The sequence below is a fragment of the Eublepharis macularius genome, chromosome 6 (assembly GCF_028583425.1).
Source record: "Eublepharis macularius isolate TG4126 chromosome 6, MPM_Emac_v1.0, whole genome shotgun sequence".
In the NCBI taxonomy this organism is placed as follows: Eukaryota; Metazoa; Chordata; class Lepidosauria; order Squamata; family Eublepharidae; genus Eublepharis; species Eublepharis macularius.
The window spans coordinates 86,704,732-86,731,225 of NC_072795.1; the positions used below are offsets into that span (position 1 = coordinate 86,704,732).

General features: G+C 46.4%; 1 protein-coding gene across 1 annotated transcript in view; it reads left to right on the forward strand.

The window, feature by feature from the left end:
• LOC129331769 (deleted in malignant brain tumors 1 protein-like) overlaps positions 1-21,700 on the forward strand; it is a 63,772-nt gene extending 42,072 nt beyond the window's left edge. Inside the window, exons 18-21 of the mRNA XM_054982274.1 lie at positions 14,195-14,367; positions 15,831-16,219; positions 18,816-19,093; positions 20,615-21,700. Coding sequence (XP_054838249.1) covers positions 14,195-14,367; positions 15,831-16,219; positions 18,816-19,093; positions 20,615-20,769 — 995 coding nt within the window. The 3' untranslated portion in view covers positions 20,770-21,700. The remainder of the gene's footprint in view (positions 1-14,194; positions 14,368-15,830; positions 16,220-18,815; positions 19,094-20,614) is intronic.
• Positions 21,701-26,494: the final 4,794 nt, after the last annotated feature.

Below are 26,494 nucleotides of genomic sequence, written 5' to 3' on the forward strand. Positions count from 1 at the left end.
CCCTGCCACTCCACAGTGGCCACAGCACTCAAACCCAGCTGGGATCCTGTCAGCGTTCTCTTGGCTTGGTAGGCCACCCAGAACACCATGCTGTGGCTGCATATCAGGATCCTCTTCCTCGCTTGGCCCGACACGGCATCTGAGGAAAGAGCAATTAGTAAGGCCATTTAAAATTGAGGCAGGGGGCGGATATAGGACCAAAACGCCCTTGACCTCCACCTGCCCACTCGCTGTATGGCCTGCTGAGGGTACCCCATAGCAGCTGCAGTAGAGGCCGCCCCAATCCGGAAGGAATGGGTGCCGAATTTGACCCCCGACAAGTCTATTTTCTTAAGAGCCCTCTCTATCACAGCCCAAAACTGAAACTTAGTTAATGGGGTCTGATCTTCATGGTGGAAAAAGACACCCTGGTCTTCCCCACGAGGTGTGACATAGTCCCTGAGGGCCTTAACAGGACAAAGCTCCTTTTCCAAGCATGAGCCCAAAAGCAAAGTGTTCCCCTGCTGCCGCTAGTCCATCTTGGACCGCCAAATACCAAGGAAGACTTTGTTCCCAATAAATTTAACATCCTGTGCTGTCAAGGCCCGGCCAGAAGTGTCTGTATGAGATGAGGCCACCAGCTCACTAACTCGAAAGGCCCCAAAGAATGCTGTCAAGGAAGCAGCATGAAAGAGCTTCCTTTCAAACACTGAGGAGCACACTTCCCCCCAAGCGGTCCCCAACCCCTTGAATACAGATGGGGAGATGGGCTGCCTGGGGTTACTTGCCGTTCTAACTTCCCTGGCCCAGCCTTCCAGCATCTTTCTAATCCTGAAAACACCCATGAATTCAGGTAAACCACGTGCTTTGTTGGCAAATGCTAAAGCGGCCAGCTGACCTTTAATTGACTTCACAGAAAGACCCCTCCCACGCTGCACTACACAAAAGTGCATCAGGTGCTCAGGCGGGATGGGCCATGACTACCAGAGCCCTGCCATTGCTCTAGACTGATAAAGCTGCCCTACCGCATGGTCGTAGGCCCTGTGTGTGCTGGGGGCAATGGACAGTTGGATCGCTCTATTCGCTTCTGCCGTCCAAGCTGCCAAAGCTCCTGGGGCATCCTCGCTGGTTGCCTGTTGGCCCAAGGGGCAAGCTGCCAGAATCATTCCATCTGTTGGCGAGACAAAGCATCTGCCACACCATTGTTAACACCTGGAACGTGTCTGGCCCTAAACAAAATGTTTAATTGTAAACATTTCAACATAAAGGCCCTTACCAACCTCATCACCCTGGGGGACCTAGATGACATGGTGTTGACCACATGCACTACAGCCAAGTTGTCACACCAAAAGTGGACAGCCTGGTTAGCCAATTGTGGTCCCCAAAGCCACACAGCCACTAACAAGGGAAAGAACTCCAAAAACGTAAGGTCTTTGGACAATCCCTGGGCTACCCAATCTGCGGGCCATTGGTCAGCACACCAATGCTCCCTAAAAAAGACTCCAAAGCCCGTAGACCCGGAGGCATCAGAGGTGACTTGGAGCTCTGCTTCTAACAACAGGTCCTCCCTCCAGAAAGTCACCCCATAAAAGTGTCCAGGAATTCCTTCCACACCAATAATTCATCGTGCATACCTTTATTAATTCACAATTGATGATGAGGCAACCGCAAGGTCCCCATAGCATCACACAGCTGCTTGCGGAAAGCCCTCCCAGGCACAAGTGCCTTACAGGCAAAGTTTAAATGGCCAACTAATTGCTGCAGCTCAATGAGAGATACCTTGTCTCTACCCAAGCAGTCCTCTAACCTGGCTCTAAGGTCTACCACCTTCTCTAATGGCAACCTTAAGGTCTGTTGAACCGTGTTGAGTTCAATTCCTAAAAACATCAGGACAACAGCTGATCCCTCCGTTTTCTCATGAGCCAAAGGAACCCCAAGTTCCTCAGAAAGCTCCATGAAACTTGCCAATAGCCTTGCACACTGACCTGAGCCCGCTGGCCCAGACATCATAAAGTCATCCAAATAATGGACGGTGTCTGGGCAAGCACAGCGGCGATGCAACTCCCATTCCAAAAGGGAACTGAAGTGCTCAAAAGCCGAGCAAGATATGGAACACCCCATTGGAAGGGCCCTGTCCATATAAAACTTGCCCTCAAATGAAAACCCAGGAGCTCAAAGTCTTCTGGGTGAACAGGGAGCAGGCGAAAGGCAGACTTGATGTTGCACTTAGCCATCTCGGCTCCCACCCCATACTGGCGCACAACCTTGACCGCTTGTTCAAAGGAAGTGTAGTGCACCGTGTAGAGTTCATCAGGAATGCCATCATTCACCGATCCCCCTTTGGGGGAAGACAAGTGGTGGATGAGGCAAAACTCCCCATGTGCCTTTTTGGGCACCACCCCCAAAGGGGAGACCCTCAGGGACGGGACAGGAGGGGCGTCAAAGGGGCCTAAAACCCTGCCCTCAGCACATTCCTTCAAAAAATTTTGTCGGACCACCTTTTCCATGCCAGCCACCAATCTCAGGTTGGCTGCCATGAAAGGCGTCCGGGGACCCTGAAAAGGGATCCTGAACCCAAACTTAAAACCCGAAAGTAAGTAATCAGCATCCCTGCACCTTGGGTAAACTTGAAGCAACCATTCAAGTACCCTCAGCTTTACCGGGCTGGGCCCCTTTACCAGACCCTTGTTGGCCTCCTCCACCCCCGAAGCATTTTCCTCCCTGTCTCATTTTAGGGCAGGCTGAATATGGATGGGTTCCAACGCATGCAGGGCACTTGTGCCTATATTTGCATGCTTTTCTATGGCACACCCCCTTGGACGTAAAGTCCCAACAGAGCAGCCGTAATTGAACCTGCTGCCCCGCAGAGGTGCGGGAACCTGAACTCTGGGAAGGCCGAATTATCATATGACCGCTGTCAGTCCTCTCACCGAGGTTAGACTTGGCAGGGGCCATGACCTGCACCCACAACTGAATTAGAATTTGATCCCAGGGGAGGCTGGGCATCAAAGCAGCTTGCATACGGAATTCCTCATCGTACCTGAGCTAAGCTGCCCCCTCAAAGTCTGTGTACCCCGTGTTAATAATATTCATGTATTGGAAGAGGGGGAGAGCCCTACATGGATGATCCCTAGCCAATACCCCTACATAAACCAGGGACCCAGGCAACCAATGAGCCCAGGTCCTGTCAGTCCTTCTGCAGTATCTTCTCCTTATCCCTATCGTCAAGATTATCCTTATTCTTCTTCTCCAGTTCCCTGAAGAGAAGGGTAAAGACATCTACGTACTTGCCCCTTATGATCTTGTCCCGGGTGGCCTGAGTCAAGTGATCACCCAACGACAATGCAGTATCCCCGGGAGACAATGCCCTGTAAGGGACCATGCCATATCCCTGGGATCCATAAGAGGCTAAGCCTGCCTGACCACCGTAGCCATAAGGCCATCCGGCTGAGGGAAAAGGAAAGGCTTGTCCATCCCAATTGGTAGCACTGCCCACAGTTGGCAAAACCTGTGCCTGCTGCTGGAACACAGAGCCACCGGCATAAGTAGGCCACATTGGCGGGCCAGCAGAAGGCAAACCCTGTGTGGGATAAGCACTCAAAACAGAAGGCGCAGAAATGCCGGTGGCAGCTGCCTGCCCCCAGGGGCCCCAGGGCCAAGCGGCGCCCTGCTGGGGCAGAGGGTCCTTACCTTACCATCAGGTACAGGCGGTTCCACTGCTATGGCAACTTGCCCACTGTCAACTGGCCATTCCTGGTCCACTTCAGCCACACCTTCAAGGGGAGTAGGATGTTCGTGGCCACTGCCTCCATCACTTGCCGCCTCTTCTGATAGTCTCTCAAGGGCCGAAAGGCGAGAGGCAAAATCTTTATTAAAGTCAGCCTTCAAGATTTTCCTAGCACTCCTGCGTGGCCGAGTGGGCACAACAGCTGATCCCGTGCTACCCTTAACCCTCTCAAGAGCAGCAATACGCTCTATAAATTCCTGCCTACTCGGGCTTTCATCCTCGTCTGAAGAAGACAGAGCCGGAGGGGGGTTCCTTGGCGCTGGCCGCTTAGCAGGCTGCTTCCCCTGAGACAGGCCACCCCCTTTCTTGGGTGGCATGACTGTCAAGAAAGGTGACCCAGCAGTTGAATACAATTGAGTCACCAAACGCCAATTGATATCTGATTGGTTGGATTTTCCGGACTGGTTCACAGCCCAACCACTTAACCAGTGTCTCACTGACCCACTGCAACACCCTCCCTGCTAATCAGCACTATGCCTGGAACCAAATTCGAAAGAGCCCCAGCAGGAACAATGACATGATGCTGCCCCTAGATGGCGCTGTGCACACACCTCCAGCAGGCCACAGGGACTGCACAAAATGGCCGATATACAGGCAAAACAAAATGGCCCCCAAGCCTACACAAGGCAGGCCCTTGTCCCAACCCCCACCTTAGCGAGGGTTAAGAACAAATAGCCACCCGGTGTTGTGGCCTCTGAGTCTTCAGAGGATGAAGACCTCGGGGAGGACGACAGGAGTGGGAATATTCCAAGCCCCTCCAGAGGCAGCTGCTTGGAAGACCAGCAGGGAATGGAGCAGCAGGAACCCTTGCCAGAGCAGGTTGAGGAATCCAGGGCAGACTCAGGGACAGAGGCTGTTCCCTTACCTGCACCAGCTCCTGAGACCAGGGCAGAATCTCCACCCAGCTCCCCTGAACCTGATAGGCAGCGCAGAGGGAGACAGCGTCTTGCTGCACAGGAAAGGAGGCGAAGTGCAAGGCTTCAGGCACTCAAACAACGACGTAACGACCTTGAGTTGTAACAGGGTGCAGTACTGCCCTGCAGGTGAGAGCTCTTAAGCCAGGATGCCCTTTCCCTCGTTGCAGAAGCCCCTGCGCACAGACCCACCCGGTTCTACTGCAACTCAGTTCTGCTCTGACTGCTCTTTGGCTCTGACCCTTGCATTCGGCTCCTTGGACTACGCTTCCTGCCTGCTCCCCCGTCGGCTTGGTTGAACTCCGGATGTTCAGAGAGGCTTGTGGCAGACTCCCCGCCTGCATTCCAGCACAGAGTGCTTCTGCCATAAATCACACGTGGCTGAAGTTCCTCCCTGTCACCATGGAGACAGGAGACGCAGCTGCAGCGTTTGTGAGTCTCGTGGCTGACAATCAACAGCTACAAAATCAGGTTTCTGCTTTGATATCCGAGAACCAAACACTGAAAGAACAGTTTTAGCAAGTTTCTGCTGCGTTGTCAGCTATGCAGCATCAGCTCACAGCAATGACTTCCAGGGCTGTGACACCCCCCCCCCACGTAAATGCCCAGTGGTGTTGCCTGACAAGTTTGGGGGGGCAGATAGCTGACTTTCCTCTATTCCTTGCCCAGTGCAAGCTTTACATGAAGGTACGACAGCAAGATTTCCCTGATGACCAAACAAAAGTCTCCTTTGTGCTGAGTTTGTTAAAGGACCATGCAGCTAAGTGGGCCACACCCCTGCTGGTAGCTGACTCCCCTGTGCTGAACAACTATGCAGCCTTCCTGACCCAGTTCCAGGCTGCTTTTTCTGACCCTCAAAAACAGGGAAGGGCTAATCGGCAGCTGAGACGGTTACAGCAAGGGAAGATGTCTGTGGCAGCCTATGCTGCAGAGTTCAAGACTTTGGCTTTGGATTTGGACTGGAATGATGGTGCCTTACATGACCAATATTTGGAGGGCCTATCAGTAGAAGTGCTGGACGAGTTAACCCCGGGTGGAGCGGCCAGCCACCCTTGAGGCCTTGATTGCACTCAGCCTGCAAATAGATGGGCGCCTGGAGTAGCAGCTGGGGCCGTGTGACTACCAGACTCCCCCTTCCCCCAGGGGACCCTGCAATCCCAGTGACCCGTTCCTCGGAAGATGGGGTGGAGCCCATGCAACTTGGGGCTGCCAGACCACGCCTTACCCCAACGGAGAAAAACCGGAGGCACCGAGCTAACCTGTGCCTCTATTGTGGGGTGCCGGGACACTTTGCCAGTATCTGCCCTGAGAAGCAGCAGACACCGGGAAATGCCAAGCCCCAGGGGCCTTGGGCCCTGGCTACCTGGGGCAAGCAAGGGGGCTCGATGGACCTGGCAGCGGGGGACCACAGCACGTCCTAGTTCCGGTCCGGCTGCAAGCACCAGGGGGACCATGGATCATGTCCCATGCCCTCGTGGATTCTGGGGCCTCCTGCTCCTATATGGACCTCACCTTTGCCACCCAACACCATGTGCCACTACAGGACAAGGCTACAGCAGTCCAGGTGGAAGCTACTGACGGCCGGCCCTTGCGCTCTGGGCCAGTTACCAAAGAGACCCAGCACTTGACCTTGTGCATCCATCGGCATCAGGAAACTCTGAGGTTGGACATCGTCCATATGCCCCGGTTCCCGCTGGTACTGGGGATGGACTGGCTGATGTTGCACAATCCATGGATAGATTGGACAGACTGAGAGCTGAGTTTCCAGGACCCCTGTGCCCATCTGGACGACCGCACTCTCTTAGGAGTGACTGCGCCTGTGGAGACCGGGTCTCTCCCTTCACCGTATGTGGATTTTTGAGATGTATTTGAAGAGAAGGGGGCAGACCAACTTCCCCCACACCGCCCCTTTGATTGTGGGATTGACTTGCAACCACGAGCGCCCCTGCCTGTTGGTCGGTTATACTCGCTTTCCGAGCCAGAGCGCCAAGCCCTCCGGGATTTTCTGGACAAGAACTTGCAATGCGGGTTTATTCGAACCTCTACCTCCCCCACCTTGGCACCTGTGTTGTTTGTGAAGAAGAAGTGTGGGGAGCTTTGTCTCTGTAATGATTACCGCACCCTCAATAAAATTACAGTGAAAGATCGGTACCCCCTTCCATTGATCCCAGAACTGTTGGAGCGAGTAAATGGAGCACAACTGTTCACCAAGTTGGACCTCAGAGGGGCGTATAACCTTATCCGGATCCGAGCTGGGGATGAGTGGAAGACTGCGTTCGGCACTCGCTATGGACAGTACGAGTACCTGGTCATGCCTTTTGGCATTTGTAATGCCCCAGCTGTGTTCCAGAGGTACATCCATGAGGTACTCCGGGACCTGATAGACCGCTTCGTGGTGGTGTACCTGGACGATGTCCTGATCTACTCCCGCGATCCTGCCTGCCACACGGCCCATGTCCGGACAGTACTGCAATGCCTCCGGGAACACCGGCTATATGCCAAGCTTGAGAAGTGTGCATTCCATCAGACCACCATTGACTTCTTGGGCCACCACATTTCCCCTCAAGGCATCCGGATGGACCCAGAAAAGTTGGCAGCTATCCTGACATGGCGCCCCCCTGGAACCGCAAGGATCTGCAACGGTTCCTTGGGTTCACTAATTACTATTGGCAGTTCGTGGAAGGGTACGCGTGATTAGCGGCTCCCCTGACCCAGCTGCTACGACCGAAGGAGCCTTTCCAATGGGACCAAGAAGCCCAGGGGGCATTCCAAGTCTTGAAGGAGCGCATGGCCTCCGACCCAGTGTTGCGACATCCCGACCCTGCCTTGCCCTTCATGGTAGAAACAGACGCCTCCAATGTTGCAGTGGAAGCCATCCTGTCCCAGCGGCAAAGACCAGCAGATCAGCTTCAGCCCTGTGCGTTCTATTCTCGCCAGCTAACTCTCGCAGAACGCAACTACACCATTTGGGAGCGAGAACTACTGGCCATCAAGGTTGCTCTGGAGGTTTAGCATCACCACCTCGAAGGAGCACGCCATCCCGTGCAGATCTGGACCGATCACCGGAACCTAGAATACCTGCAGACTGCCCAACAGCTGAATCAGTGGCAAATCCGGTGGTCGCTATTCTTCTCTTGTTTCAATCTCACCATTACTTACATCCCTAGTACCCAGAATCGGAAAGCAGATGCTTTGTCTCGGAAACCTGAGCATTACCAGGATCAGGTACCCACGACTCCCCCAACCACGATCTTGCTGCCAACTGCCTTTGCTGCCGCCACCAACCCCCCCGTCCCTCCGGCAACGCATCCAACAGCAACAACTCCATGATCCCTGGGCCCGGAAGCAGGTGCAAGCAATGCACGACCAGGAAATCCCTGTAGGAGCAAAGATCACTGTCCAAGCCGGCTTGATACTGCATCAGGGGCGCCTCTATGTGCCGGCTGGTCCCTTGCGTAGGGAGGTCCTCCACCTGTCCCATGATGTGGGCTCCGCAGGCCACTTTGGGAGGTACAGGACGTTGCACCTTGCCACACGGGAATTCTGGTGGCCCCGGATCCACGCTGACGTGGCCCGCTACGTCAACACCTGTGATGTCTGCCACAGGGCCAAGAATCAGCCAGGCAAGCCAGCTGGCCTGCTGCAACCCCTGCCCACTCCACCAGGACCCTGGCACACAGTCACCATGGACTTCATTGTTGAGCTGCCAAAGTCGGGACCCCATTCCTCCATTTTGGTAGTGGTGGATTCCTTCACGAAAATGGCTCACTTCATCCCTTGTTCAGGAACACCGACGGCCCGGGAGACCACGTTATTGTACCTGCAACACATTTTCTGACTCCATGGACTCCCCGAACATATCATCACAGATCACGGCACTCAGTTCACCTCATGGTTCTGGCGGGCCCTACACTCCCTCCTAGTGTAGGTTTCCATGAGGCATACCCCCGCAAGCCATCTCCGGTGCTTCCAGAGGGGGGCCCTGAGGGGGGGGGATAGTGCTGTGGCCTCTGAGTCTTCAGAGGATGAAGACCTCGGGGAGGATGACAGGAGTGGGACTATTCCAAGCCCCTCCAGAGGCAGCTGCTTGGAAGACACCCGATTGCACTTTTCCTCAGCCCACCACCCGCAGACTGATGGGCAGACCGAACATGTTAATGCAGTCCTTGAGCAGTACCTTCGTTGTTATTGCAACCATCAACAGGACAATTGGGCATCCCTGCTGCCCCTGGCAGAATTTGCATACAACAACGCCGTCCACTCCTCGACACGACAAACACCTTTCCAGGCTAACTATGGGTACCACCCACGCCATTTTCCGGAGGTTCTGCCTCACTCGCCTGTCCCTGCAGCAGACGCCCTGACCCGGGAATTGCAAGCTCAACATGACTTGCTAAGGGAACACCTCGATCAGGCCAAGGCGGCCTACAAGGCCAGAGCCGACCAAGCCCGGCAACCAAGAAAGGATATCCATATTGGGGACAGGGTATGGCTATCCACTCGCCACCTCCGCAGTACCAGACCCTCTCAGAAATTGGATGCCCGATACATTGGACCCTTCACGGTGGTGGACCAAATCAATCCTGTAGCCTTCCGGTTGGACCTGCCACTTACACTTTGGGTACACCCTGTGTTTCATCGTTCCTTACTCCTACCGGCCCCGGCCCCGGCCCCGCTACGCCCTGCCATGCCGACACCTCTGCCCATATGGGTGGATGACCACGAGGAATATGAGGTCGTCTGAATCCTTGACTCCCGCTATCGCCGAGGCCAGCTGCAATATTTGATCGAATGGAAAGGATATGGGCCTGAGGACAACTCTTGGGAACCTGCAGACCAGGTCCATGCCCTGGCATTGGTTCGAGCTTTCCATGAGGCATACCCCCGCAAGCCAGCGCCGGTGCTTCCAGAGGGGGGCCCTGAGGGGGGGGATAGTATTGTGGCCTCTGAGTCTTCAGAGGATGAAGACCTCGGGGAGGATGACAGGAGTGGGACTATTCCAAGCCCCTCCAGAGGCAGCTGCTTGGAAGACCAGCAGGGAATGGAGCAGCAGGAACCCTTGCCAGAGCAGGTTGAGGAATTCAGGGCAGACTCAGGGACAGAGGCTGTTCCCTTACCTGCACCAGCTCCTGAGACCAGGGCAGAATCTCCGCCCAGCTCCCCTGAACCTGATAGGCAGCGCAGAGGGAGACAGCGTCTTGCTGCACAGGAAAGGAGGCGAAGTGCAAGGCTTCAGGCACTCAAACAACGACGTAACAACCTTGAGTTGTAACAGGGTGCAGCACTACACTGCAGGTGAGAGCTCTTAAGCCAGGACGCCCTTTCCCTCGTTGCAGAAGCACCTGCGCACAGATCCGCCCGGTTCTACTGCAACTCAGTTCTGCTCTGACTGCTCTTTGGCTCTGACCCTTGCATTTGGTCCTTGGATTACGCTTCCTGCCTGCTCCCCCATCGGCTTGGTTGAACTCCGGACATTCAGAGAGGCTCGTGGCAGACTCCCTGTCTGCATTCCAGCACACCCGGCCCCTACACAGGGCTTATAAGATACCAACCCAGGCTGCAAGTGTTGAGCTAATGTGAGCGGCTAATGTGAGAGGCTTATAGAGATAACGTGGGGGGGGGGTTGCGGGCAACTCTACCCCCCCACTCCCTAGGCTGCACCAAGGCCACAGAACAAGCCTCCCCCAACCCCCCCCGGAAAAGCACTAGGAATGATGGCCCACTCGATGCAGCCGCTGCAGCTACGGCGACTGAGAGAGCCGTGGAGGTGCGCCACCGAAAAATGCGGCCCCCATGGCCGACAGATGCTGCTGGCCCATTCAATGCAGCCGCTGCTGCTACGGCGACTGAGAGAGCCGCGGAGGTGCACCACCGAAAAATGCGGCCCCTGCGGCTGACAGACGCTGACGCTGCTGCAGTGATGCTCCGCCGCTGAAAACCGGCCCCACCGCAGCCGCCGCTGATGATGACATGGCTCCAAGGGCAAAAGACCCTCAATCAGCCACCACTGCTGCAGACGCCAGGGCCAGTTGCTTCACCTTTGCCACTCGGAAAAGCACAGAGAAAAACTCTCCTGCTTCGTCCAAACGAGCGAAGCAACTGACGCCGGGAAGGGCGGAGCAACCATATAAGGCTCCTGACTCCACCCACCCAGCAAAGCCCCGTATGCCCGGGAAGGGAGCCTGTCTCCTTTCAACCTGGCGGGGCTGCAAATGACGGTTCCCAGCTTAAGCGGCATTATGCCGCTGCTGGGAGAGCCGAACTCTCATCCATGTCCATCCGCAAGCAGCTTATTCAGTCACTCCTAAGTAGTTCTCTATCTAGCTCAGGGGTAGGCAACTCCTGGCATACATGCCAACAGCAGCATACGAGACTATTTTGCCTAGCACCCAGGTCCAGCTCTCTGCTCAAGCAACCAAGGGACTGGCAGCTCTGTTGGAGCCAGTGGTGCAGAGAAAGACAACAGTCATGGTTTGCATTACTTCTGAAATGTGCACAGCCATTAGCTGATTCCAAGGCAAATGTATGATATGCTACCAGGACTGCTGATACCTGCCTTGCACCAAGCATGTCTGGTCTACCGTACCCTTTCCCCAGCTTTGCTTGCATACTAATATCTTCACTGGTAGATGCTCCTCTTTGGGGTGGGGCACTTGGTGCAAAAAAGGTTGGCTATACATGATCTACTCTAGCCAGACTCAGTTCACTTACTCTTTGGACCATTCTCTTCACAACATCATGCAAACACCAGATTCTCTGAAATTGCAACTGATCTCCAGACTTCATAGATCAGACCACCTGAAGAAAATGGCTGCTTTGGAGGCTGGAGTCTAGAGCATTGTACCCCACTGAAGTCTCTTCCCACCCCAAACCCTGCCCTCCCCAGTCTCTACCCCCAAACCTCCAAGAATTTCCCAGCCCACAGTTCGCAACCCTAACCAGAACTATGATCCATACTGTGTACCTTAGGGCACTTTCTTAAAGAACCCAGTGGTTTTAGTAATATAGGAACCAAAAGGCTATCAAGTCTTGGGGCATGAATATCAGATGCAGGAAGCTTATGGGATAGTTGAGACAAATAGAGATTAGCTGAGGGGCTAGAGATCCGCCCTGTAACACCCCACATGTAACAGGTTGGGGTTAGCTCAGTGACCCCAAGGATAACAATGCACCTTCAAGTTAGACAAATTATGTAGTTGCATGGTTAGACCAAGACCCCTAGTTGGAATGGTGGTGGCAGCCAATTTCTTCCATAAGCATTCCCAAGAAATAGTCAAAGGTAGCTTGCAAATCAATGAATGCAGTGTAAAGTTTCCCTTTATTGTATATTTACTAGCAGGGTGCATTAAGACATGAAAGTGGACAAAACACTGAGCTCCCTTTCCTGAACCCAATAGAAGATTTCTGCATCTAGATCTCCATCCTAAGAAGGAGATGGGTAGTATAAAATATGTATTGCCGCCATCAAGAAAAAGAGTGCTGCTATTTTTTAATATTTTTGTACGATGCTTTTAAATGTTTTATATGGAATGTTTTAATGTTGTTATCTGCCCTGAGCCTGCTTGCGGGGAGGGTGGAATACAAATATGATAAAATAAATAAAATAAATAAAATAAGTAAATAAATATAATTTGCCCCAAACTAGGAGAAGACTAATCGGGGTAATAATTTGCAAGATTCTTTTTGTCACCTTTCTTATAGATGGGTGCAACAATAGCCTGTTTCCAACAACATGAAATTATCCCTGAGGCATCAGTGAACATAAATAAGGTCACAGTAATGGTTGTTGTGGGTTTTCCGGGCTGTATTGCCGTGGTCTTGGCATTGTAGTTCCTGACGTTTCGCCAGCAGCTGTGGCTGGCATCTTCAGAGCTGTAGCACCAAAAGACAGAGATCTCTCAGTGTCACAGTGTGGAAAAGATGTTGGCAGGTCATTTATATCTACTCAGGAGGGGTGGGGTTGAGCTGAGTCATCCTGTAAGAGTTTCCCAGGGTGTGGAATGCTAATGGCGGGAGGCTTCACTGTATCCTGAGGAGGTTCTTTTGCATATGGATTGGTACTTGATGTGCTAATCTTCCCTGCAGGGCTATTGTCGGGTGTAGACTGTTTTGTTAGCCTGGTGTTTTTCAGAACTGGAAACCATGCTCTGTTCATTCTTAAGGTTTCTTCTTTCCTGTTGAAGTTTTGCTTATGCTTGTGAATTTCAATGGCTTCCCTGTGCAGTCTGACAAAGTAGTTGGAAGTGTTGTCCAGTATTTTGGTGTCCTGGAATAAGATACTGTGCCCTGTTTGAGTTAGGCTATGTTCAGCCACTGCTGATTTTTCAGGCTGTCCAAGTCTGCAGTGTCTTTCATGTTCTTTTATTCTTGTCTGGATGCTACGCTTTGTGGTTCCGATGTAAACTTGTCCACAGCTGCAGGGTATACGGTATACTCCTGCAGAGGTGAGGGGGTCTCTACTGTCTTTTGCTGATCGTAGCATCTGTTGTATACCCTGCAGCTGTGGACAAGTTTACATCGGGACCACAAAGAGTAGCATCCAGACAAGAATAAAAGAACATGAAAGACACTGCAGACTTGGACAACCTGAAAAATCAGCAGTGGCTGAACATAGCCTAACTCAAACAGGGCACAGTATCTTATTCCAGGACACCAAAATACTGGACAACACTTCTAACTACTTTGTCAGACTGCACAGGAAAGCCATTGAAATTCACAAGCATAAGCAAAACTTCAACAGGAAAGAAGAAACCTTAAGAATGAACAGAGCATGGGCTCCAGTTCTGAAAAACACCAGGCTAACAAAACAGTCTACACCCGACAATAGCCCTGCAGAGAAGATTAGCACATCAAGCACCAATCCATATGCAAAAGAACCTCCTCAGGATACAGTGAAGCCTCTCGCCATTAGCATTCCACACCCTGGGAAACTCTTACAGGATGACTCAGCTCAACCCCACCCCTCCTGAGTAGATATAAATGACCTGCCAACATCTTTTCCACACTGTGACACTGAGAGATCTCTGTCTTTTGGTGCTACAGCTCTGAAGATGCCAGCCACAGCTGCTGGCGAAACGTCAGGAATTACAATGCCAAGACCACGGCAATACAGCCCAGAAAACCCACAACAACCATCGTTCTCCAGCCGTGAAAGCCTTCGACAGTACAAGGTCACAGTAACTTGGGCTCATCAAAAGGGAAAATTTTTAAATAAACTTGTGGCCTCAAGAGCCCCAATAAATAGAAACATAGTATGGTCATGGACTGTGCATCAAGATTGTTATTTCATAGTTGATTTCCCTGAGTTATTATTGTAAAATTACAGCACTTGTCTCCATACACACCTTCCATAATAAAAGCTGTTAAATCCAAATGATTGAACAGGGACCCCCAATTTTTTACCTTTATATTGCTTTGTGAAGGGTAATGTGTATTATTGTATTGTATTAATAAAATAATAACCGCAATAAAGTGCTTCTTAGTGTACTAACTGGGCTTCCCCCCACTTTGTCAGTTCTTCGTTGTTTACCAGAATATATGCAAGCTGTAGTCAGTAAAGCATACCTTAGCTCAAAAGGCTATACTTCATGGGATGTCACCTTGAATGACCGATACTGCAGACCAAGGATCACACCATATTATGTTATATTCAACATACCGTATAATGGCTGTGGGACCAGAAGAGAGGTATGGAAACGTGTACATCAGTTTTGTATAGATATATATTTAATGCCCTTTTAATATATATATATATTAACGCCCTTTTTGGTAAGATCAACAAAATTATTAGAGTAATGACCAGCTTTCCGTTTCCCCAGAATCCTTCATTTAGTTGGGATGTTCAGTACAAAATGGGGGGAAAGTGGGGAAGAGAAAAGTTGGTTAATGAAGAACTCGAGCCTACTTTTTGTAGTTGCCTTGAAATGGAGCCCAGGAGGCACTGCAGACTTAATTAGGTGAAATTGTGCCGGATAGATTTCTAGATGTGCCAGAGAAGCAAAAAAAATATTTACTTGCTGATTGAAACTGTACATGCCAGCTGTTAATCAGAGCACTGATCAGAAGAAGACACAGGTCCTTTGTAGACTGGAGAGATGAAGAAAAACATAGCCTCATCTTAACAACCTGGAAATTAATTTTCAGTGATCTGTGGAAATAATCAGGTTTTAACTGACCACAGAAGAGCTTCTTCAAGCGGAAGAAGATGACTTCCATTAAGACTTTCCTTCTGGGAGTTACATGGACTGTACCTACCACCACCCAGTTTGGCTTGTGCTGCCTGTTTACCCATTGTATCATCTAAAACAGTTGGTTTATATGTTTGAAAAGTCAGAATGCTCACTTGTTTCTCTCCCTGCAGCTGGTGGTTACCTTGAAGTCTCATAAACATCTAATCTATTTAAGTTTGCTGGGTCGCCTGGTCTCTATTTCAAGGATATAAAATGTAGACCTTGGGTTTTCCTGTTACCCGGATATCTTTTGATCTCTCCTTCCCTCCTTCCTCCTTTTTGTACTAACCTGATCTGAAGTTTGGGGGAATTGTGAAAATTGCTCATTGTCTTATAACAATTTGTTTGCTTCCAGTAAAAAAAGTATTACCTTGCTGTTTTGAGATTCCACCCCCCCCCCCCAACAATCCATCAGGGCTGGTTACAAACTGTGTGCTTTATGAGCATGATCCAGACAGAGTTAAGCACTTTCAAGTGGGAAAAATAGAGCAGTACAATTCTACGTGGTGTTATTCTAAGACCTTTTAGTGGGTTTGAATTCAAGTAACTGCATTGAATTGCACTGTAAAGAAGTTACTTAGGTTTCCCACTCATGTTAAAGGGATAAGAAGTACCCTGAAAATATTGATTCCTGTAAGGAGAAGTTTGGTGCTTAACTTCTTAGGAGCACTTCAAAGACATTTTTCTTTTTATTTATTTTATTTGTAACAAGAGTTGGTAGTGGTTCTCTATATTTTCAGATTTTTATGAATTGAATCTCAAACTCTCCTTATAGAATACTTACATTTGCATTTGGGAGTTAAGAATATTTGGACAACTATTGACCCAATCAGTATATTTCCCCCCCTCATGTACTTAGTGATAGACAAAACATTCTTACATCAAAATCTGTTTCCCCCCCTCCCCCCATGTTTTAAACAGGCAGACGCTGATACTATTATTTACTCAAATCTGATCTCAGCAGCTGCTACGGGCACCATAATTAACAGGAAAAAGGCTCTTCACCTGCATGTTAACTGCAAGATGCTGCACAATACATGGGTGGAAACGATGTATATTGCTGATGACATTACTGAAGTCAACAGAACTCAATATGGCGTATACAGTGTGAACATTACATTTTATCACTCATCATCTTTCTTGTATCCAGTTACTCAAACACCTTATTATGTTGAATTGAATCAGCATTTATATCTGGAGGTTAATCTTCATAGCTCTGATCCGTATCTAGTGCTATTTTTGGACACATGTACAGCATCACCTAACTTCTATGATTTTACAGCTCAGACTTATGACATCATCAAAGATGGGTAAGGACTTTGATTTTGAATCGGAAATTTATTTATTACATTTGATTATTGATTGCTTTTAGGTTTTCAAACATCTACACAGTATGAAAATTACACAGAAATATTAAACTAATCTTGACCCTAAATCCTGTCTACCTAGAGACTGAAAATTAAGAAAGTGGTTAAATAATCCTTTGCTGGCCAGAGGGTTCTTGGCTCCATAGGTAAGGGTGCCGAGGGTGCCCAAGTTCCCCTCCCCCAGGCAGGGAGGTAGGAAAGCAGCACCCACCCTTCCCCCCTCCCCCATCACTGGGATGTGGGAAGATACTGCCCATCCTCCTTGCCTCTGGCAGCTGGCACATGACCTCTTCATCCCCCACATGCAGGTGAGGCCCACCCTGTCCCACCCCTGATGGAGGGTGGGAGCAGGCTCCTTGTGGCCTGCCATCCACTGGGATGAGAGGTACTTCTCCAATGCCCCTGGTGGCTGGGTGGGGGTAGCTAGTCTGTTTGGTGCCTCTCCGTGGCTGGCCCTCTAGGCAATTGCCTAAGGCTGCCTTATGGATTGGCCATCCTTGAAATAGCCATTGTCACTGAGACCATTCCAGCATGAAACCCTAAAACCAATACAAAAGACAACAAATAACACAAATACTGAAAGTATAGGTATGGCGATATGGATTTACCTAAAATATTATGGGCAAATCCAGACTTCCCAGCTTGTCCCAGCGTCGCGGTAAACATTAGCTAAACTTCTGGAAGTATAGCGTCTTTCTAGCGCGATTTCTGACTCATTGTGCTAGAACAATGCTATGCTTCTGGAAGTTCAGCGAACATTTACTGTGACGTTGGGACGTGTGGATTCAGCCTTTGTCAGATAAATAAAATATCTCCTGCTGACATTCTGTTGGTGGAAGTTGCTGTTTCTTCATCTCCTTCATCATATAACCCTAAATAAGGAATTTCTGGGGAAGGGAGAGACAGATCCAAAAGGCATGTTGGTAGAATTACTATAGTTGAAAGAGGAATCAAGTAATATTGCCCCTCCTGCCACTTCCATCCCAATACCTTTGGAATATTTTCCCCAGATTGTTGCATTAGATAAAATCTGTCTTATGTCAATAGAAAAATATTTTGCATGACATTTTTACTCAATTTAGAAGACACAGATATTGTCAGGGCTTTTTTTTCAGTGGGAACGCGGTGGAACGGAGTTCCGGTACCTCTTGAAAATACTCGGCAATAGTGTGTGAAAATAATATTATTTCAAAGAATCCCATGTGTTTCTTCCTCATTTCCCTCTCGAGATTTCCACCACCTCTTTTCCCAGAAAAAAAACCCTGGATATCGTCAGAGGAAACTGAGCAGTTGATTACTGCAGAGTAGTCTAATGAATACTGTTATCTGGAAGCATACACATGGGGATTATAATCAGGGCCAAATTTAAGCTATGTATTCTTGTCACAGATTTTCTGTGTAGTGGAGAAATTTGCACCTTGTAGCGGGACTCTGACAGTCACACAGATTTCACAAGGATCATAGCAAAAGTAAATTGTGCATATAGCCATGATTCAGTTTGTGGGCGTATGGGGAAAAGAGAGGCTAGTTTGACAATCAGAAAAAGGCTTCTCTGATGTTACTAATGTTTTAAAGGAAAGAAGATACATTCTCTCTAAAACACACCTTTTTCCCTTTAAAATGCTGATGAAAATGTGTGGAGCCTGGTCTTTATTAACAAGAAAGAGTGGGGCTGAATGATGCTCCCCTCCTCTCCCCACATGGCCCCATTTATAAAGCTTTATACCTTTATTTGTGCAGAAAATGACTTTCTGATACACAGTACACAGATACTTTGAACACAGGGATCTCTAATTATAGGGAGATATCTTGATTTGGGTTGCTCATATACACGTGGAATGTTATTCACATAGAATTTAATTGCCTGGTCTTTTAATTCCCTATCATTGTATTTCACAACTTAACAAGTAAGAATACCTTAAAATGAATTTTTTCAAAGATGATATTTTTAGTCTTGGCCTCAGTAGCATGACACATTGCTGAGATTAATCTCACAGTTCAGTTTAATCCTATCCTAGTGCCTTGCTGGAATCAGATAAATTGATAATACAATTTCAGTTGTATTCAAAAGTTTTTTTTTCACGAACAGAGCTTTCCACCAGCTGAAGCAACATTCTTTAGACTGACAGAAGTCTCCTTGAACTAGACAACTCCACCATTAGTCAAATGGAATCATTGAATCCAATTAATTATATTTATTTAGATATTTATATTCTCCTTTTCTCCCCAGTGGGGACAAGTGGCTTACAACATTGTTCTCTCCATCTTCATTTTATCCTCACAACAACCCTGTGATGTAGGTTAGGCTGAAAGAGAGTGCTGGTCCAAGATTACCCACTGAGCTTCCATGGCAGAGTGGGGATTTTAACCCAGGTTTCCCAGGTCCTAGCCTGACACTCTAACCACTATGCCACAATTTATTTTTGTTCTGTTTTGATTATGTAAAGGTTTTCTTTCTACTTCCGCATATTGCTCATTAGTTGTATGTGGCTATTATACCAGTTGATATAGCTAATTTTATCATTGTGTTTTCATATAGGTGTGTGAAAGATTATACCTACCGGACCTATTATTCAGGAAACAGAAATAGCCTTCGATTTGGCTTCCAAGCCTTTGAGTTTCTTAACAGATTTCCAACTGTTTACCTTCGTTGTAAAGTGGTGGTTTGCAGAAGCAATTACTATCCCACTCGATGTAGTCGAGGTTGCCTGCCTTCTTCTAGAGCCAAGAGAGATACAAGCTCCTACCAGGAAAAGCTAGATGTAATTGTTGGGCCAATTGAGCTTCAGAGAAATGGAATTCAGAGCAGAAATTTGGGTAAATCAAGCCAATACTTTACCATAAATTCCTTTCAATCATTTTTGAAGATGTCAGTAGCAATCTTCTAGGTGTTTTAAATTGGCAAGTTTAAGAAACAGCAAGTTCTGTGGACTTTAGCTCTCAGAAAGAGCCTGTGTATAAAAACCAATAATAACTAGAGCACTTAAAATGCTTCTCATGAATTTTGGCATTCTGCTTACTTAATTGTTCAGTGTTGTATTGCTTCTTAATATTGCTCTACATTATCACAAGTATGCCATTTATTCCCTGCTAAGGCCTTCAGTTTATCTTCTGTTCTCCAGTAGGCTTACCATTTGCCTGCCTTGGGTGGGAAACTACCCAGTTTGGTCCAGCCCTCCCACCTGCCTTTGTGTCAAGGCTAGTGAGAGAAACATGGGGGGCAGCAATGACATTGTGTGATGCATCAACATCACTTCTGGATGAAAACCCAGATGTGATGTCAGCATGTCAGGAAACATCTGAGTAAACCAGAAAGAGCAGCCATTCTCTGCACAGAATGCAAAAAAGTCTGGGAAGCAGTTTGGAGACTGAGGACCAAGCTACACATGACGAATGACACTTGAATGGCAAGTGGATTGAGTGGAGGGCAAGTGAACAGGGAGAAATACACTTGCTGTTCAAGTGTCATTCGTCATGTGTAGCTTGGCCCTGAATCAAGTTATTTTGACCATGCATACTGAAGTTTGGAGAGAAATCGATGCAATATGGGGCCAGAACCAATGAAAAAGCCCCGTGTAGACGATATCCTAGTTTAGTTTAGGCATGTTGTTATGAAGGAGTAAGAGAAGAAAAAGGAAAATATGAAAAAAAAGTTTTGTGGAAGGAAAGCAGTTCTAAAAAGTTGAGAGAGAAGCAGGGCCTGTCCAACCATTAGGGAGAGGGACAGCAAAAAGTTAGGATCAATTTAATGGCAGATTTGAGAGCATGTTTAAATGATTGCAAATAATCAAGTGTTTAGTAAGTTACATTATTACCACTATGGAAGTTCCATTTGGGTTTTCTGCCTCAGGTACCAAAAGGTCTTTGTCATATCTGGAGAAAGATCAAGTGAAGTAGTGGTCTGAGGTACTAGTCCAAAGTGTAATAAACACATGGGTGGTGGTGGTGGGGCTCTGCCAAGTGAACAAAACATCAATAAATGTCATTTCTGCCTCTTTTCCTACCCCCAAAGCTCCTGAGGGGTGCCAAGCAATGGCCTAGTAACCCTGCAACAGTCATAGGCTTTGAATCACAATATGCACTTATGCTTCAAAGCCATCTGTGGCCCAGTACTCCTTTCAGTTGCTGCTACACTATCAAAGTGATGTACTGTACTCTGAGCAATTTTATTATGCTACATGTGAGTTAGAAGAACTTCAACAGTATGACATGGAAAGTTGCTGTACAAAAAGGTCACTGGGAAGTCAGTAGCTATTGGTTTGGGGTGAATGATTGCGATTATGCCTTTTGATGACTGTCAGGCAGACAATCTATCATTACTTCTTTCTTCTTTTGCAGAGACAAAGGAAGAACTACAAGAAAATATGGGAACGCATGGCACACCTGTGGCATACATTGTTGTCGCTGTCATGCTGGCAGTTGTTGTTATAACACTTGTAGGATTTATTTTAAAAAATAAATGGAAGAGACCAATTCCATATGAGATAATGTAAGCACCTTAAAAGTATGGGCAATAATTCCCACCAAGTTAAGCTAACTTACGCTTAATATACATCGAACTCTGTGTTGGATTATGGTTAGAATTTGTAAAACATATATGTATCGAAAGAGAACTTATTTTCCTCATTATCCAGATTGCTTTTACCTTTGCATGAAAATATAAACATAAAGAAAAAAGGCTAGAAAAATTAATTATGAAATCCTGAGACAAATAAAGCAATTTAAGGGCCCACTGAGTGTGCTAGACTTAACATTTGCACAGGCAGGTTCCCTGGAAATGCAGAAATTTTTCTAAATAAATGTTTACGGAAGCTTCACTGAGGTTAATGGAACTTACTACCATATAACAGCGAGTGGGATTGTAATTCTAAAGCCTATATTTTGTGCTCAAATTTGAAATCAAAGTGATTAAATTTTACTTAACTTTATCTAGATTATCTTCATTGTCATGAATAAGATAAATGTGCATAAATTCAGATTAGATATAGGCTTGAAGTAATAATATCAGATCTAAACCCAGCAAAGGTACATATTCACAACTTAAAATGTTTATTTGCAATTTAGTCTGATGGAAAACCAACAATTACTTTGAAACTTCCACTGATTTCTATCAAGCCTTATCCATCATTGTTAGTTTAAAACTATATTTAGTTGAGACATGCTGTATTCATGATGCCATAGTTTTCCAATATGGACAACAGCTGTTAAGAAATGTAAAAGAAGCTATCTGGAAAAAAAATGGTTCCCATTACATTAATAATATATTTCCTTAGATTTCTTTTCAGTCTTGGATGAGAATCAAATATCAGAATGTGAACACATTTTCATTTTCATATTTTTCTTGCGCTTTGTATCAAACCCATTGTTTGCCACTTCAGATTATGTTTTTTCTGTGTCCAAAACTGTATTATCAATCACAATAAAAGAGGTTTTAAAAAAAAACAATAGATTGAAGCTTGGCCATTATTTATATAATGCAAGTGGTCCAGTTTTGGGTTTGGAGCATAAATAGGTTGATTTATGGATTAATCAAATTCAGCAGATTAACAACAACATTAGTGCTTGAAAAGCTAAAGTTTACCAAGCATTATTCTGTATCTTGTAGATTAAAAAAATAATGTATTTGTAAAAAGCAAATACTTCAGATTATAAAGGTAATGAATCATATAAAGACTCTTTGCTGAGTTACCTTCTGTGCTGATTGTTTGCTTATTCATTTCAATTAGGGCTCATTTCGAGGGGGAACACACAGGAACGCAGTTCCAGCAGTTCCCCAAAGATGTCACATGTCAGGTGGCCCCGCCCACCTGACTCTCTGCCACTTTGGGCCAGTTTTGTCCTGGATTGGGGCCGAAACAGCCCGGATCGGGCCTCTGACGGGTGGTGCATCACTGTCCTGTTCAGCAGTGGCCTGATCCTGACAATTTTGGCCCCTTTTCTGCCATTTTCAGCCCCTTTTTGCCATTTTGGGCCCAATTTCGGCCTTGAATGGCCAGGATTGGGTCCCAAACAGCCAGGATAGGTGATATCAGGGAGTGTGGCATATGCAAATCAGTTATGCTAATGACACATTTCTGGTGATGTCAAGGGGCGTGGCATATGCTAATGAGTTATGCTAATGAGTTCCTCCAGCTCTTTTTCTACGAAATGACCCCTGATAGTCACAAAGCCATAAGAAAGACATACCATGTTAGGATCCAGGGTAAAGCAAAGAGGTGAGTCTATACTTCATGACTGGTCAGAAGAACTAATTGCTGTTAAAAGGCTTTCTTTGTAATTTGGAACTGGGCAGTTTTTCTGTAGTTTCCTTTTTGGGCCAACAGTGGCAAGCCGTGTGAATTCCTGCCATTCCTCTGATTCCATGTTCAGACTCTCTTGGGCTTAACTCCTTCTCCTCAAATACAATGTCTAACGGAAGATCAGTGAAGAATTAACACAGAACACAAATAAACAATATATCTAAATATCGGTGAGTTATTGTAGTGGTCCTAGGCCTTTTTTGCATTACATCGGTCTTTCTGCGTATTCATGAGGATTGGATCCACTTTATTCATTGGTTCTGGGCCCATATTGCTTTTGATTCTTTAATTCTACATTTTGAGGGAGTTGAACTGAAGTGGTGTCTGTTTTTTTTATTTCTGCATTAGAAAAATATCCTGATTCTGCTGCTGGCTTTGAGGAGTCATCAGTTTCCTCAGCAGATGTGCTGAGGACTCAGCAACTGATTGGCGGGGGGGTTGGTTTTTTTAAATGGCACCAATATTGCAATGCTTCCATTTAATTTTTTTTTTTTTAAGTCAGGAAAAAAATTGATTGGTTGCTGTTCAACCAGTGGAGAGTAATAAAGGGAGGGTGAAAGGCAGGGCCAGACCTCATACCAAAGAAAGCATTCTGCATTACAAAAAAGCTCCGGGTTGACTTTGCTGGAAAAAAACATTGGGGTATGTGTGCAGGGAGAAAAGCTGCAGAAAAGCTGGGGAAAGATTGACTCAGCGGGAGTTGCAGACTTTGTCTGTGTGGAATGCAAAAAAGTTTGAGAAGCAGTTTGGCAACTGAATTATTTTGATTTGTACAGAAGTTATTTTGATTCTGCATACAGAAGTCAGGAGAGAAATCGATGCTGTATGGTGCCAGAACCAATGAAAAAAACTCTGTGTGGAAAAGACTCTAGTTTCGTTTAGGCATGATATGAGGGAATAAAAGGGGGGAATTAAAAAAGAGTTTTGTGGAGGGAAAGTAGTTCTAAAAAGTTGAGAGAGAAGCAGGGCCTGCCCAATTATTAGGAAGAGGGACAGCAAAAAGTTAGGACTAATTTAATGGCAGATTAGAGAGCATGGTTAAATGACTGCAAACAAGTGTTTAATAAATTACATTATTACCATTAAGGGATTCCATTTGGGTTTTCTGTCTCAGGTACCAAAAGGTCTTTTGCCATATCTGAAGAAAGATCAGATAAAGTGATGGTCTGTGGTAATACCTCAAAGTGTAATAAACACCTTGGCTGGGAGTGGGTGGAGCTTTGCCAAGTGAACAAAGACATCAGTAAATGTGTGAGACAATGAATTACTATATAAGAGTTCAAAGCCGCAATGTTATGCATGTTTATTATAATGTTCAGGGTTCCTAATTCGAGATGAGAAATGAGGAGAAGTTCAAAGAGCTTTATGTAAAAATCAACTCCAGCAAAACTGTATGCAAACTCAACTAGCTGAACTGAGTACTAGATTATGTGACGTTAGGGAAGGTCTTAAAATTAATAATACTTAACACATGAGGGTAATATAATGGAACATCTTAAAAGTAAAAATTCTATCACTACATTTAAAAAAAAGAAAAAAAGATCTCAGTATTTCTGACATCTACTAGCCAGTTCCTTGAAATGCAGCAACTTGTAGCTGTGCTCTGCATAGGGATGCCTTCTGTTCTTCACAGGAGTCTACAACATTAACAGAGAGTTCATGAAAGGAGTGTTTCTGAGGAGAGAGTGCTTCTCCCTGCAGTTTCAGGCCCTCCAGTCTCTCAAGGAAAATTACGCTTTTTTTTCCTCATAAAGAATACCCCAACTCTTTATCTCCCTCTAGTGGACAAGGGTTACACATCCATTGACTGTCACCAGACTTACGGGCTGCTTCCACACACATTGGATAATCCACTTTCAATACTCTTTAGTGAATATTTGAAACTGATTTTCCATGTGTGGAACAAAAAATCTACTTCAAAAGGATTGCGAAAGTGCATTGAAAGTGCATTATTCAACGTGTGTGGAAATGGCCCATGGTTCTCTGACACCTCTGGAGTGCAGGTGAAGCCACTGCTTCGGAAGAAAGGTCTGCTATCATGTTGATTATGATGCAATAATTGACCATTGGCAGTTTAGATCCCATAAGATCTGGGATATGGTTGTTTGACAACTGTGTCCCTCATTGATCTCAGGTACAGGTGGGAGATTTTTAATGCAAATTTTATTGCCAGGTTGAAGTTCAGGAAGGTCACAAGTTTTCTTGTCAAAATATAGTTTTTGTTTTAGCCTAGATGCCTTTCATTGTCTGGAAACTGTCATTAATGGGTTGCAGTAAATTATCAGCTATGGATAAATTAGTCCTTAAGAGTCTGCCCATTAAAAGCCGAGCAGGGGACCAGCCAGTTTCTAAGAGCATACTTCTGTAAATCAGAAGGGATTTATGTAAATCACCTTCACTATCAAAAGCTCTCTTCATCAAGTTTTTGACATTCTGTAGGTCTCAATTGTGGCAGTACTGATAAACTGTAATAGTCCTGTTGGAGAAGATATTAACTCAAGTGCCAATTTAAAAAGAACAACAGTCCCAATCACATGCAGTGACAAAACCCAGTCCCTATCTGTATTTCTTCTGGCATCAACCACGTCAACACAAAAATCATGCTCCTGAGAATTGTCAACTGTGCACACTGCATTAATTTAAGCTCTGGCTGGACAGCATCTTATAAAAACGATTATGCTTCCCACAATGAAAGCAGAGTTTCCCAAATACATGGCACTGTTTCAGACTATGGAGAAATCCACGGTTTTTACATGCTGGTTGCCGTGGTATTTGTCCCCTAGAAGCCACTTGTGAGGAGGGGGATTGCTGATTTTGCAACTGATTTCTTGCGCTGTTCTTCTGCAAGTGCACTGAATGGACTGCATCTCCCCCTGAGTTCAAGTCTTTGACCTGCACCTTCACAGTTTCTGAAGCCCTGCAGATCTGAAGAGCTTTATCCAAGGAGAGGTCCTTCTCATGCAGGAGCTTCTCTCTAACAGCATTATCCCTGATACCACAAATAATCCTGTCCGGTATCAAAGACTGTTGCAAATTACCAAAGCCACAGGCCTGTCTGAGCCCCCTTAATTCTATTGTATACTGGTCAATATAGTTTGGTCTACTTTTTGTATGTATATACAACATTTGTTCCTTTAAAAAGATTAATTCTTTTTAGGCATGCAATACTCTTCAAATTTATCTTAGAACACCATAAGTTTCACATTGTCACCGTCTGCAGCGCAAAAGGTATCATAAATGTCCAAAGCCGCCTCTTCTCAAACATGCAGGAAAATGTATAACTGGACTTTATCAGGCTTCTCATCAGTTGCTATAACCACCAGATATAATTCAAACTACTGTCTAAATGTTTTCCAGTTGACTGCAAGGTCTCCGGAGAGCTGCAAGCCTAATGGTGGTTGCAAGTACCCATCAGTGCTGAGGGTGTACTATGTATTATGTGGCAGTTCTTACAGAGGCCTTCTCATACATTTCAGGTGGTGTTAGTTCAAGGTGGGCATGTGAAAGAAGAATGCAATAAAAGGGAAGGATATGCTCTTTTGTGTTGAATTTAGTTAGCACAAGTCCCAATTCACAAAAGAAATCTCAATCAAAGCCAGCACTCTCCTCATTCCACACTTCTGACACCATGTAATGTCCAGAGTTCCCAAATTACAGACAAAAGAAATGAGTAAGTCAAACAGCCTTATGTTAAAAGCAACTCCAGCAAAACTGCAATCTCAACTAACTGAACTGACTACTAGAACATGTGACCTTAGAGAGGGTCTTAAAATAAACAGTCAGTCCTTATCACAACAGGGTAATATAAAGGAACTTCTTGAAAGTATGTTCTATCACTACAGTTATAAAAGAGAATGGTAAAACAAAAATTAGTTCAAGGTGGGCATGTGAAAGAAGAATGCAATAAAAGGGAAGGATA